General features: G+C 53.9%; 1 protein-coding gene across 1 annotated transcript; it reads left to right on the forward strand.

The window, feature by feature from the left end:
- Nucleotides 1–6,788: 6,788 nt before the first annotated feature.
- Nucleotides 6,789–13,535, forward strand: OPTC (opticin). The gene is made up of 6 exons (XM_012655913.1): nt 6,789–7,019; nt 7,779–7,914; nt 9,465–9,623; nt 10,451–10,653; nt 12,720–12,815; nt 13,341–13,535. The coding sequence occupies exons 1-6, from the start codon at nt 6,789–6,791 to the stop codon at nt 13,509–13,511; spliced, it is 996 nt and encodes a 331-aa protein (XP_012511367.1). The 3' UTR covers nt 13,512–13,535.
- Nucleotides 13,536–13,889: the final 354 nt, after the last annotated feature.

Below are 13,889 nucleotides of genomic sequence, written 5' to 3' on the forward strand. Positions count from 1 at the left end.
CTTCATGTCCCGCTCTCCCTTCTCCACCCGCTGCCCCTGGGTAAATCTGGGCCATACGCTGCCATCAGATCTCGGTCCTGGCCAACAAGCAGAAGATGGTCAGGGCCGCCCAGAAGTGGTTTGGAAAGTCCGGCTGGAGACTCCTCCATCCTGGGCAGCTCTGGCTCAAGGAGGCCGAGAAACCCAGGTCTCCTTGGCCAAGGATCCCTTCTTCCAATACTGCTGCTCCACCGCCCGTCCCCCGGCACGACATCGCCCTGGCTCTCCAGGAAGGAAGCATGGGGGAATCACAGGGGGTGGGGGCAGAGGGTCAGGGTCCCCGAAAGGCTTGCATCATCTGGCGGCTCTTCACTGGGATGAGCCGCCCCCCAGCCCCGGGGGAACACAGCACACGCCCTCCTGGCTGGGCCTCAGCGAGGAACAGCCAAGGGGGAGAAGAGTGGCGCAAGGAACCAGGAACCGGCAGGGAGGGCGGGGAGGAGCCAGAGTCCCGGGCTGGAGCTGGGTGGGTGCAGATGGGTCCCGCAGCCCCGGGCCCAGCCTCGGTGAGCCTGAGGCCTAAAAAACGGAGTCCACAAGGGAGGTCGAGAGGCACCAGCCCCGCCCCCGCCGCCTGTCCTCCATCAGCGTGGTGGCCCAGTGACTTCCGCCCCGGGGAGGAGGCTCCTGAGAAACCGGGAGGAGGGGGCGGAGCACCTGGAAATCTCCCAGAAGCCTCTTCCACATTGAAACTCGGCCCCCGCCTCTCAGACAGACTCATCAGCGACACCTGGTGGCTGGCGGGGGCGACGGCTGGCTCCGGTCTTCCTCGTCACCCTCTCCCCGGGTTCCAACTGGGACAAGCCATGGGCTACGTCTCTCTCCTCTAGGGTCTAAAGGGCAAAAAGGTGCAGAGGCTGGGCACACGTGAGCACACGTGGGAAGGCCTTGGGAACCCAGACGAGGATACGGTTGGCTCCCATTCGCTGTGTGCCCTTGCCGGGTCCCTTCTGCTCTCAGCTCCCACATCTGCACACGAAGGGGGCGGATGAGATGCTCCGCCCAGGGCCCTCCAGCGCTCATGTTCTGAGTCTGCGGCCCCACACTTTAAATCACACTCTAATGCAGGACAAGTCCTAAATATCGTCCCCTTCCCTTGCAGTAATTTATTCCCCGTATGGTCTGTCCCTCCCCCAGAGGCGTCCGCACCCTCCTTGCCTGGCCCAGGTGAACAGTTTGGCAGGGCTGCCTCGCTTTCACCTTCCCCCCTAACTTCCCGTAAGGGATGCTGTTCCTCCTCAACCCTCTGAATGTGTAGTTTGGTAGGAGGCATAGGGAGTTGGATGTTCTAGAATTAGTAAGATAGAGCTCAACCCCAAGTTAGTATGAGAAAAGTTCCCGAGGTTTTTAAGAAATTGGGTTAAGCTGAGTTCCTAACTCCAAGAAATTCCCATTATACTTTTTCTCACCTTTCTCTTCTGCTAATTATAGAAAGTAGGGCCCAGTTCATTATAGCCTCCTTCCCCCATGCTCCACTACAGTTGCCTCATTCTTCCAAGCTGCCGCGGGTTTCTCCAAGCCTCCTGCTTAAAGTCAGTCTGCTATTTTGGCTGTAAGCAACCTGGTGCTATGGCCTGGATATGCCCCCCTTCTGCACCTTAGTCACACCTTGCAACCTCAGCCCCTTTGATGCGGCCCTCAGGGGAACACAGCTTCTGTGGCTCTCCAGAGGGGAGGGGTCACTCCCCTGATCCTACAAACCGAACTGTTTTGTTTTAGCAGCAACTCAATCACCATCATCCCATTGCCTCATCTAGAATATGCCTGCTCCCTCCATTGCTCTCTGCAGCTGTAAGCCAGAGGGGATTAGAGTTAAATTCGCTTCACAGGTACACCTCCCCCCAACACACTCACAATGTGCCATTTTCCCTAGGGTTTAAGAAAGCCCCCTCCTCCACGCACAAGTTCATTCCCTCAGTGCTGTTGGCATCTACATGCACAGGTGTGTAAGTAGGTGTGTGTGTGTACTCTGTACATGTATCTATTCTCTCTCGAAGACCATGTTACCTTTGTGAAACAACTCTCACATTTCAACACGCTTCACAGCAGAGTAAATAAAGTAATATGAAAAACACCCTGCTTGAACTTGACAATGTCAACAGGTCAAAGATAACACCTTAAAGTCATCTTGCCACCCACCTCTGTGTCCCCCACCTCTCACTTGCTCTGAGAAGATGAGTGGAGAAAATATCCTATTCTTAAGAAATTCCTAGGAAAACTATACCAAAGCCTTTTCTTACAGAATTTCTCCCAAAGTAACAACCCTCATGAGAAATTATTCCTAAAGTCAGACCAGAAATCTGACAGCTACATTTGAAGCCCAAAGTCCCAGGTTCTTTCAACCCACAGATACTAAATTGTCAAGGGTCTCCCAGATGCTCAGTACTGAGACACACATAGAAAGACCCAAAATCGTTGTCTTTCCCAACCTGGCAAACTTGCAGACTAATTGGGGCTGTACTGAGGGCAGAGAACAAACGACCAAACCATCTGGAATGGCCCACAGGGCATACAGAAGTTCACACAAGGGCCAGAGCCGGGTAACCCAGAATCTCTCTTCAGAGGGAAGATTAGTTCCAGAAGTGGGATTCATGATCCTCCCAGCCTACACTATCTTCTTTAGGATGAAAACTGCCAGATGATGCCCTCACCCCTCCCACCTGCCTACCAAACACCTGCTTCAGTTCAACTCAGCAAGTGTTCAATGGACATTGACTATATGCCCAGTTCCCAGCTAAGATTCAAGGTTTGGTCATATACACCCCGCGCCCTTGAGGAATTCATAAGTTTGCAAAGGGGGGAAAATCCATGCATTGATACTTCGACGTCTGAAGTGTTTGTAACAATGCTGTGTACAAACAGCACTAAGGAGAGGGCTTCTACCTCTGCCCGAGGGAAACCAGAAAGGCTCCTGTCATGTGAGCTGTCACTTAAGGGATGAATCATATTTTGCCAGGTGGGAGAAGGAAAAAAACAAGCACATAACCAGGAGGGGAAACAGCATGAACAAAGAGGTAGGAGGGTGTGGAATCTACCCTGTGGGGGGATGTGTGTTTGGAAGAGAGGAGAGGGTCGTGTTCTGGTCACGGAGTTATGTGGCTACAAATCCTCAGCAGGGAATATACCCATGTCCTCCAAAACGCAGGAGGGTTCCCGCACTTCCCTGCGCCTTTCTCTCCCCTGTTCATGAGAGGGGCAGCAACAGGGTTGGCTGGCCAGACTTCTGTCCACACTGCCTGCCACCTCCAATCCATCAACATGCCTTGTGCCTCTCCTAATGAGACATTAGGATTAGGACGCCTTCCCCACCTCCTGCCTCCCTTGCCAGGTTCTAGGAGAACCGAGCTGCCTGGAACAACAGCCTGCTGGTGAGACGTTCTCCCCACAGGTCGCATGTACACATCCATGGACACTCCTTGAAACCCATGGGTCCAAGAGTGTGTGGCCTGTAAGCTTGGGAAAGTGAGAGTAGAAATTGAGAGAGGGTCCAGGACAAGAGCCTGTGTCCTAGCAGGAGTGTGGGGAGCAGGCACAGGTACGTTGGGGAGGACCCATTGCAGGGGGGGCGGGGCACGGCAACAGAGCAGGGATGGCAGGACTGTGTGTGCCACTGAGAACGTGGGGATCGCATTTGTACTTTTTGCAGTAGTGAGTGGTGTGGGGTCAGAGAAGGAGATGCGCCCAGGCTGGCTGTGGGGGCGGAGGGACCTGGCCACGCAGCCCAGGCTGTGGAGAGAAATGGAGGAGCACAGCCCGCCAAATGTGCCATCTGCCTCCTGGGCACCCTCCAGGCTCCAGGACTATCTCTCCTTCCACCCAGCAGAGCCCCTGATGGTGTCTCTCCCCAGATGGGGGCTGCCAGAAGCACAGGAACATGTCTTGCTCTGGTGACCAGGCTTTTGGGCTGGGGGAAGCCCCCTCCCACAGCAGCTGGCGCCCAGGAAGACTGCAGGCCAAGCGCTGCCCTCTTCTGCCAGGCTATTAGATCTGCCTCTTCACCTGGCGTGCCAGGGCAGAGATGAGCTCTGCCAAGGCCATCTGCTCTGGCGGCCTGGAGACACATGGACTCGGGACTCCTGGAGAGGAGGTTGAAAAGGGGGAGGGGCATATGAGCAAAGGAAACCCTCTGGCCTGACAGCAGATCTAGGCGCTGGCCCTGGCTCTGTGACCTTGAGCAAGTCACCTCACCTCTCTGGGCCTCAGTTTCTTCATCTATTCAATAGGGGGTTTGGAGTAGCTGATCTTTAGGGGGGCTTGAAGCTGGGATTCAATATCTTGTCAGTGGGGAGCAAGGAGCATCACTGAAGAACCTGGAAAGATGGGGGGTGCAGGTTGGCAGAATCTGGGGAGACATCTTAGCCACCCTTGCCCTTGCCTTCAGCGAGGACTTGCCCTACTTCCTGCCTGAGGCACCAAGGAAAGGGGAGTCTCTCAGTGGGCCTCTGTATCTGCAGGTTCCGCATCCATGGATTTAACCAACTGCAGATAAAAAACAGGAAAAAATTCCGCAAAGTTCCCAAAAGCAAAGTTTGAATTTGCCACGTGCCAAGAATGCTTTCGAATCCACACGAGCAAAGTGATGTGTAGGCATTGCATCAGGCAGTATAAGTGATCCAGAGATGATCTAAACTATACGGGAGGATGGGGGTAGGTTATATGCAAATGCTATGCCGTTTTCTGTAACGGACTCAGGCTTCCATGGACTTGGGGGTCCGAGGGGTGACTGCACAGCTGAGGGTGAGGGAAGGGACATTTCCTAGCCCGCTGAGGACCCTACACACTGTCTTCCAGTGTTTATGCCCAGGAAGTCCCTTTCCTTCCCTTCTCCTTTATCCTCCTCATGATCTCATGTGTGAACTTGAAGTTGGCTTTCGTATCCTGCCTCCTCCCCCATTCACCTTCTCCTTGAACCACCTAGCCCTTCAGACCCTCCCTCCGGTGATTTTGCTCAGTTATGGTCCCTGTGCTGGGGCGCTGGGTGGGGGTGGGGGGCTCTCTGGGGTGCCTGACCTCAGCCTCTTTTTATCTTTGGATTCCAGCTACGAAGCCCAAACCTCATCGCTCTCTGGCTGGAGAAAAGTGCTAGAAGGGCAAGCTCCGTCCCTCCACAAACCCCACTGCAGCCTTCTCTGAGTGCTTGGGATCTGAGGGGGGGGGTCCCTCCCTTGGGGTGGGCATTGCCCGGCCTCAGAGATGTGGCCTTCTCAGGAGGGTGGGCCAGGAAAAGAGAGAAGTAGCTGACAGAGTAAGAGGCGAGCCCAGTGGGAGGTGGGGGGCACAGTGGGTGGAGGAAGAGAGCAGGAATGGGGTGGGAGACCTCCCTGACCCAAGGAAGGAGGAGGGGAAACTGCGGGCCTTCAGGGAGAATGAGCAGTCTGATTGGTCGCAGGCCTCACCCTCCGCAGCACCCACTGTTAATCCAGGCCCCAATTCAGACCACATTTCCACCAGAGTCCGTGCATCTCTGGAAGCTGCTGGGCTCCATTCAGGAACCAAAAGCCTTAAAGAGGTAAGGTCCAAAGTTTGGGGCCTTAGGCCCATCGGGATGCAAATAAGGGGAAAGAGTTGAGGGCTGGGCAGGGAGGATGAAGAGAGTTTAGGCCTCTGGCCAGAGAAGCTGGAGGAGCCTTCTGGGTGGGCAGTAAACTCTTGTCTTAGGGATTTTTTTTTAAGATTATGTCAATTTGGAGTGAGGTATGGGAGTGGGAGGCTAGGTGAAGAGACACCTCTTACTGCTGCTGGGGCTTGCCCCCTTGCCCAGCTGGAATTAGGAAAGGGGAAGAAGCTACTGGAAACTTGTGCAGCTGGCTTTGGGGAGAGCTGCATTGCCAGACGGACGCTGGGTGTGACGGTGCACACGCTTGGCCTGGCTGCCTCAACATCATGCCACACACACTTCTTGGCCCGTCTGCACATATGTGGATGAACCACACGAAGATTTATACTCACGTGCACTTCACATGTGTACGTAGTTAGTTACCTGTGTGCACACACACAGATGCACACAGACATCCATCTAAGCAACTTTCTGGGTGTGTACACACTCCCTCAACCACACACAAAGAACTCTCATATCTGTGATCATCTGTTTCTAAAGAGCTGCGTTTATGAGTGTATTTTAGAAACTAACATTCGCTTTTACATCGTACGTCACTTTAGAAGTCCGAGTCTTCCAAATGGGCGAGGTGCTCCTGGGAAGAGCTGTGCCTTATTTGTTCTGTACCCCCGGAGACAAGTCTGGGGCCTGGAACTCAGATACCCCGTACATGTGGTTTAGCAAATGCACGAATGAATGATCTTTTAAAACAAACCCACAAGACTCCTCGACGTTGAAGTTTCTTGAAATCTGGTTTAGCGACTAGCAGTCACATTCTGAATGTGTGCTTGTGTGAGAGAGACCATCTGTGTGAATGCACGAGCGAGAGCCTGGTTCACAGGGAAGTGTGTAGACAAGGGGACCTTCCTGTGTCTGTGCTGAGATGAATGAGCGAGCCTCTGCCAGGTGTCGGCACGTGGCTGTGCGAGTGACATCGGGGTGTGGGTGAGCATGCAAAGACCCCAGGGGGATGATGCTGGGGGGTTGCTGGTAGACCTGGTCCCAGCCTGTGGGGAGCTTGCACAGGTGCTAAGAGCACTGAGAGTGTGTGTGTGTGTGCACCAGTGTGGGGGTTGGGAGTGGGGTAAGTGTGAGCCGTTCCCACAACACTCCAGAGAGCCTGCCCCCTTCCTCCTGCCACCCCCAGGACCCCATGAGACTCCTGGCTTTCCTGGGCCTGCTGGCTCTGGTGCTGCGGGAGGCAGGAACAGCTTCTCTCCCAAAGGAGGGAAGGAAGAGGAGAGAAGAGCAGACGCCCAGGGAAGAGGACTCTTACGCAGCTCTGCCTGTGGGGAACAATGTCCCAAACCCGGACAACTACGGCGATGTCATTGACCTGAGCAACTACGAGGAGCTCACAGATTATGGGGAACAGCTCCTGGAGGTGAGGGACACAGCAGACCAGATGTGTTCCCTGGAAGAAACTGGGAGCCAGGGGCCTGGCCCCTCTCCACCTGCCTCTAATGCAAAAGCCAAAAGCCCCATCTCTCTCTCTCTCTCTCTGAGGTGAAAATTCTTGTCCCTCCACAGGAACTTGTCACTTAGATGACGCTAAGAAAGAGGACACAAACATGCAATGTCTTTGTCCGTTTGTGGCAACCTTGGTGGGACCCCTCTCCCCGCCACCAAGCAGGACCCTAAGCCATGGCTCACTGGCGTGGGGATCAGCAATGTCCTCATGTTCTCCCTAGAAAAGGAGATGCCACCCCTGTCTCTGCCCTGAGACTGTCCTCCAGTCTGAGGTTCTATCCCTGCCCGCAGGCCGGACCGGGGCAGCAGGGACTGCAAGCCCTGAAGCCCCTGCGTGAGCTTGGTCAGCCCGGAGCAAGGGAAATCAGGCACCTGGGTTCCAGCTCTGGCCTGGAACCACCTACTGGCTCCTTGGCCCTCATCCTTCCCCTTTCTGGGCCTCAGGTTCTTCCTTCATATAACATGATGCTGAGCCTGATGCTCTCTAAGGTCCCTTTCCTGCTTACTTTCTCCGCTGTCCCTCCCCTTCCTCCTCCACAGTGATTCTTTGCAAGTTAGAAATTGGTGAATTGAACCAATTTGAAATTGGTTTGAAACTGGTTCCCGGAGTCCAAAGTTAAGTCCCTCTCAGTCGAAAGCTGGCCCACTGTGAACTGCGTGCTATGTCTTCCAGATTAAGGTGACCAGCCTGGCTCCTCCAACCAGGGTCAGTGCCACCAAGAGCTCTATGCCTGCAAGGACATCCTCAGCAAACCCCATGATGACCAGGCCTACGACGCTGGGCCTATCAGGCTTCTTGGCCAACCACGGTAAGTGCAGTCACACGGTCACAGTTTCCACAGGTCATAGGCCAAGCAGCTGTGACCCAGCACCAGGTGGTGCCAGAACAGAATGTGGCCAGGGCCACCCTAACCAGCAGGAGAGGAGGGGAAATAGCCACAGTAAGAACAGGGGAAAAAATAATCAAAGGCAGAGACTGGCTGTCCTAATACTTTTGCCTGAATGCACAAATTGAGTAGGAAACAAAGAAATGCAAGAACTCCCTTATGCCCTAGCAAAGCCACCCTACCTTAACTAATAGCATCACCGGGGGAGCAGGTTGAGTGGTAATTAGATTAGAGACAATTAAAAGCCTGTAGAGAAGAATAAATAACTTTGTGGCTGTCACTTGGCATGGGAGCAAATGAAGCTGTCACACTGCTTTCAGCTTCAAATTCCCTCCTTAGCAGCTCTTTCCTTCCCCAACTTCCTGGAGCCTGGGAGCTGGCACCCTGGCAGTCAGGGCTTGGCACTCCACTGGGGATGAGAAACTGGGGCAGAGGAGGGATGAAGTTCATACAGCATTTGTTTGTCCTCAGCCTCCCTGTTCTCCTCTTGGGATGTCTGCCTTGGGTGGACCTCAGGTTTGAGGCATCACAGAAAAACCATTCGGTCAGGGATCCATGACCTCTTGGAGCTACAGTCTCAGGCTTGAAGAGACCATAACAAGCCTCAGCTAAACTGCCATTTGAGCCCTTGAGATAAGAAGGGAACTGGCCACCCCCACCCCTGCCCACTTCACCTACTCCTGCTGGTCACTGCTGGCAGAGAAGAGCTGACTCTTAATCTTGGGGCTGTGTCGCTGCTACCAGGGTTCTTCCTTGAGTTGGGCTAATACTGGTCTCTCAGTAATCTCTGCACCTTGTGATAGCAAATGGCAGAAACCACCTGCACTATTAGTTGTAGGAGACAATAAAGTCTCCCCAGTCTGTTGGAGGGCCTGGCCTAAGTCTCGTGACCACTGGATACAGAGAAGGATAGGGTCAAGGACGGAGAACAGGGGAGGGCTGTTTCCCAGTGGAAAATTGGAATGCTGATGCCATAAGAAGAGGAAATGGATGCTGGGCAGGCATTGTCCACTCCCCCTTGGTTCCATTATGCTCCTTGGAGCCACACAGAACTTACCTAATTTCTCTCTCCCAAGGCAGGCAGCAGAGCCAGCAACCACTGGCCATTCCACTTAATTCTGGCTCTATTTCATCTTCAGTGTGCTTTTTGAAACCAGAGAGGAGACCTATGGAAAAGAGACCAATGAATGTCCTAGAAACACCCACAGAGCCCCAGAAAAATGTACACAGGACCAGGGTCTGATGAAAGCACAAATAGGCTCGAACTGGTAGTAACTGAGGGTGGAGTGACAGGCTGGGAAGCACTAACACTGCTGTCTGGGTACATGATGCCTGCTGGTTCTGGGCAGCAACGCATAGGCTGTCAAGAGAACACTGATGGTCATGGCTCAGACACTCCTTGGGGCAAGGACCATTGGCCCCAGAGCCTGAAGGGATCTCTCTCCCTTTGTTCTGTCTTCCGCCTGGGCCAGATCTGCCCACCTGTCTGGTCTGCGTGTGCCTTGGTTCCTCCGTGTACTGTGATGACATCGACCTAGAGGACATTCCACCTCTTCCCTGGACAACTGTCTACCTGTATGCCCGCTTCAACCGTATCAGCCATGTCAGGGCTGGAGACTTCGAAGGGCTGAGTATGTAAGGCCCTGAGAAAAGAGGAGAGGGGGCCAGGAAGAGGGGACCAGCAGGGTCCTTTCCCTTGCCACCCAGCCAGGGGAACAGTCACCAGACACTGTGTCAGCCCCCACCTGTGTTAGTCTTTCCCTGTTGGCTCTCAGTCTTTCTATCTGTCAAAGGGAAATAACCCCAAGCCTCTCTAATTCCTTTCCTGGAAGAGTTTAGAGGGTGAAAATGGCCTGTTCTTATTTGTTCTCGCAAAAGATCTGGGAAGCTGGCAAGGGAAGGTATGATCAAGCCAACATTTCCAGAATGTTCCAGCAACTATAGCTCTGAGACCAGCTGGCCTCTGGACAAGACTACCCTAAGTCTGCTCTCCGTAGCACTGATGCTGTTTACGTGGCTGTTGGTTTTGCTTCTTTATGCCTTCTGCCCTGCTCCAGACAGGAGACCTGGCTCTAACCCAGATTCTACCACCAATTACCCACAGCCTTTCCGGCCTCGGTGCCCTTTCTGTAAATTAATGAGTGGAGGTGGAGTGGAGCCAGGGGCTCCTGAGCCTGTTGGTTTTCGCTCTCAGGAGGCTTCCACCAACCAACCCAAGGTGGGCTGCCACCGCTGGACAGAACTCCAGGGAAAGGTATCAAGGCATTCGAGGGCTTTTCCAAGGAGTCCTGATTTATAATGTTATTTCTTCTGGCTTGGACCTAGTGCAGGTGGGGAACTGGTTAGAATTCCCTGGTCTTGAGAGGAAAGGAGCAGGGCGTGGAGGCAGATCCTACAGGGGACAAGGAAAGATGGTGCGTCCCAGTATCTCTCTTTGTTCTACCCCGATGTCCCTCAGCCAAACTGAAGAGAATTGACCTCTCTAGCAACTCCATCTCCTCCATCGACAACGATGCCTTCCGCATGCTGTCTGCCCTTCAGCATCTGATCCTCCCAGGGAATAAGCTGGCAGCTCTGCCGGTGCTGCCCGGTGGCATCGAGTTCCTAGACGTTCGCCTGAATCGGCTGCGGAGCTCGGGGATACACCCTGGAGCCTTCAGGGTAAGCCAGGGCCTGGCGTCCATCACCTCCCACCGCCAAGCCCCACCTCCACCCACACATCATGCCCCCACGGAGTATCCCTGCTCCAACCCTGTCATGGGGTATAAAAATCAAACCCCATTTTTCATCCGTTTGCATTTGTTGTTTATTAAGATTCTTTTGGTTGCAAGAATCTGACGCTGACCCAAGAAAAGGGTGTTTTACAGCATGTCATCCCGAGAACCCACATGAACAGGAAACAGTACCATTACGCCTCACAGGCCTGTTACCAATGAGCATTTCCTTTGAGCGTCATGTTGGTGCTCAGAAAGTTTCAGGTTTTAGAGCATTTAGGATTTCAGTCTTTTGGATTTGGGATGTTCAACCTGCACTAGGAATGGGGGATCAGAAACCAAGGTCAACATCTCTTTCTCTCCCTCTGTGGGGCACATGGTCTCTTGTCTTGGCTTCTCTCTGTGCATCTGCTCCATGCACCTGTCTGCCCAGCAGTGTCCTCTGCGTACTCATAGGTTCTGCTCCCTGCAGACTCTGGCTTACACATGACTTTGCCTCGCAACAGAGCTGACTCCAGCCCTAACTCTCCGTATCCTTTTATTTCCCAAAGCTACCATTAAGTGACATATCGTTGTCTTTCTATAATCCAATTCGCAAGCGATACGATCTGATTGATCATTGGTTGGCCAGTTCTGATGGCAAGGGCTCAGTAATATGACACAAATGTGGCCCCTGGGGCCGCCCATCCAGCAGGGCTGGCAGAGCCCTGGGTGCAGGTGCAGGGAAGAGGTGGAGCGTGAACAAGCGCGCTGCTCGAATGATGAGAGTGGCTTTCAAAGACCGATTACTCCTCTTTCAGTCTCAGCTCCTTCGTGTGGGCTTTGAAGTGCTCGCTCTCTCTCGAGTGGTAGAATCTGTTTCACAAACTAATTCATATTTAGAAGCATCAAATAAATCTAATTAGAGCTGCCTTTTTGAAAAGGGTGAGGGCACAGAGGCATGCCTGCTTGCTCCCTCCCCAAATACCTTCCACCCTCTCAGTCTTCTCCCATCTGCAGTGGCCCTTGAGGGGGGATAATGGAACACGGTATCAATAGCACTGTTGTGGTGGGAAGAGCACTGGACCAGGAGTCAGAAACCTGCCGCTAGACCTTGGGCCTCAGTGCTTCCATCGCTAAGCGAAGAACTGGGATTGCAGGATCACTGAAGTCGCTCGCCGCTCCGGCCTAAGAAACATCCTAGCTGTCTCCATAGTAGGAGGTGCTGCTTTGCCTTGACTTGGGGCTGTTTTCTCAGCCCGGGGTAAGAGATGGGCTTTGGAGCCAGAGAGACCTGGGTTTGTGTGAGAGTCGCCTAACCTCTCTGATCTTGTTTTCTCAGCTGCAAAATGAAGGTAATAATACCTAGTTGACACTGCTGCTGGAAGATTAAACAAGATAGCATTTGTAAAGAGCATAGGAGGATTAAATACACACAGTAGCTGCTCCATCAGTGGTAGCTACCATTCCTCCCTGCCCTCGGAGCCCCCCGAAGGCTTATCTCTTCCCAAACCCTCTCTGATTAAGCCACCGACTCAGAGCCCTAGACTCACGCACCCGCTTTGCCTCTGTGTGCCTCACCCTGCTCGTTCCGCCTGTCTGGGTGTCTCCCGAGCGTGCTCTCCACCTCTGCTCCAGGTTTAGCGTTCGGAGACTTTTCCTTGGGGAAAGTCCCTTCTGAGAGCAGAGAACTTGAGGCTGAACTGAAATGTGCCCTGGTCCACCCTTCGTCCCTGTCCCTGCCCCACCTGCACCTCCCAGGCGTCATTAACAGCCGACTGGCTCCCTTACACCCCAGCTGCCGCACATCAGCGGCAGCAGCTTTCCTTGTGTATCCAGCTGGAGCTGGTGTCTGTAACTCCTTACAGACCAGCGCGTGCCCTGCAGCACGGCTGCGGCTAAACAAACCCTGCAGCCTAAACAAACCCTGAGTGAATGAATGGGGACACCTGACTCTGGCTTCACCAGGCCCCTTCTCTCTGCCAGGGCCCGCCAAGACCCTGCAGCCTCCCCACCTCTTTGCATTCTCCACAGGCGATGAAGAAGCTGCAGTTCCTCTTCCTGGCCGACAACCTGCTGGAGTCCGTCCCTGGCCCTTTCCCCCTGAGCCTGCGCTCGCTGCACCTGCAGGTGAGAGCGTCACCCAGAGCGAGGGCAGCGCACAGCGCACAGAGGACAAGCTAGTTAGATAGCCGGGCAGGTCCCGGCAGCGGCAGTGCAAGGCCTAGGCAGCGGTGGGGTCTCCTTTGCTGGAGGGTTTAGTGGACACAGGACTGGTAGGTCTCGTCGAGGTAATGTCCATGGGCCCAGTTTGATTTTCTCCATTTCTTCTTTTTAAAACACTTCTTCTCCCTCCATGTCTTTATTTCGTCTTGCCCAGTTGCTTTTTCTTCTTCCTTTTTCCTACCCTCTGTCTCTCTTCTTCCTCCTTCTCTTCAGTCTTCGCCTCCTTCCTCTCTCTTCCTCTTCCCTTCATTCCTCCTAATCTCTGCCCTCTCTCTCCATCCACCTCCTGTGGGCCTCCTCTTCTCACCCCTTGTTGTGTGGCCTTGGCCCCATGGGCCTCAGTTTCTCCACCTGCACAAGGGAGAGGCTTTAGTGCTGCCTAAGGGCAGGTCCTCTAGGCGGGGCTCAGCCGCCCTGTGTTCTTTCCAGAATAACAGGATAGAGACCATGCAGAGAGACACCTTCTGCGACCCTGAGGAGCACAAACACACTCGCAGGCAGCTGGAAGACATCCGCCTGGATGGCAACCCCATCAACCTCAGCCTCTTCCCCAGCGCCTACTTCTGCCTGCCCCGGCTCCCTGTAGGCCGCTTCACCTAGTCTGACTCTGCCGCTCCTCCCTGGCCAGGGCCCTCTAAGGACCACCGAGGGCACGGGGCCCAGGCCAGAGAGCCCAGTCCCGTATCTCTGAGTGCTCTTTAGTGCAAGCATTAATCAGCCTTGTGATCCAGTTGCAAAAATCACATACCCACCCCAACACATGCACACACACACACTCATACCGAAATGTCCTTCCGTACATGAATTTGCATTTCTCCATCCTCTTTTCCTTAACACCTATGGCCCTGGCTCAGAGAACAGCAACGTCTGCAGCAAAGGGCCCTTCCATATTCCCTGTCCCTCCTACCCACACAGAATGTCAGGGAGGCCACGAAAGAGGAAGAGGAGGAGGAGAAAGAGAAGGAGAACAGAGGAAAG

Source organism: Propithecus coquereli, unplaced genomic scaffold (assembly GCF_000956105.1).
Source record: "Propithecus coquereli isolate 6110/MARCELLA unplaced genomic scaffold, Pcoq_1.0 Scaffold491, whole genome shotgun sequence".
In the NCBI taxonomy this organism is placed as follows: domain Eukaryota; kingdom Metazoa; phylum Chordata; class Mammalia; order Primates; family Indriidae; genus Propithecus; species Propithecus coquereli.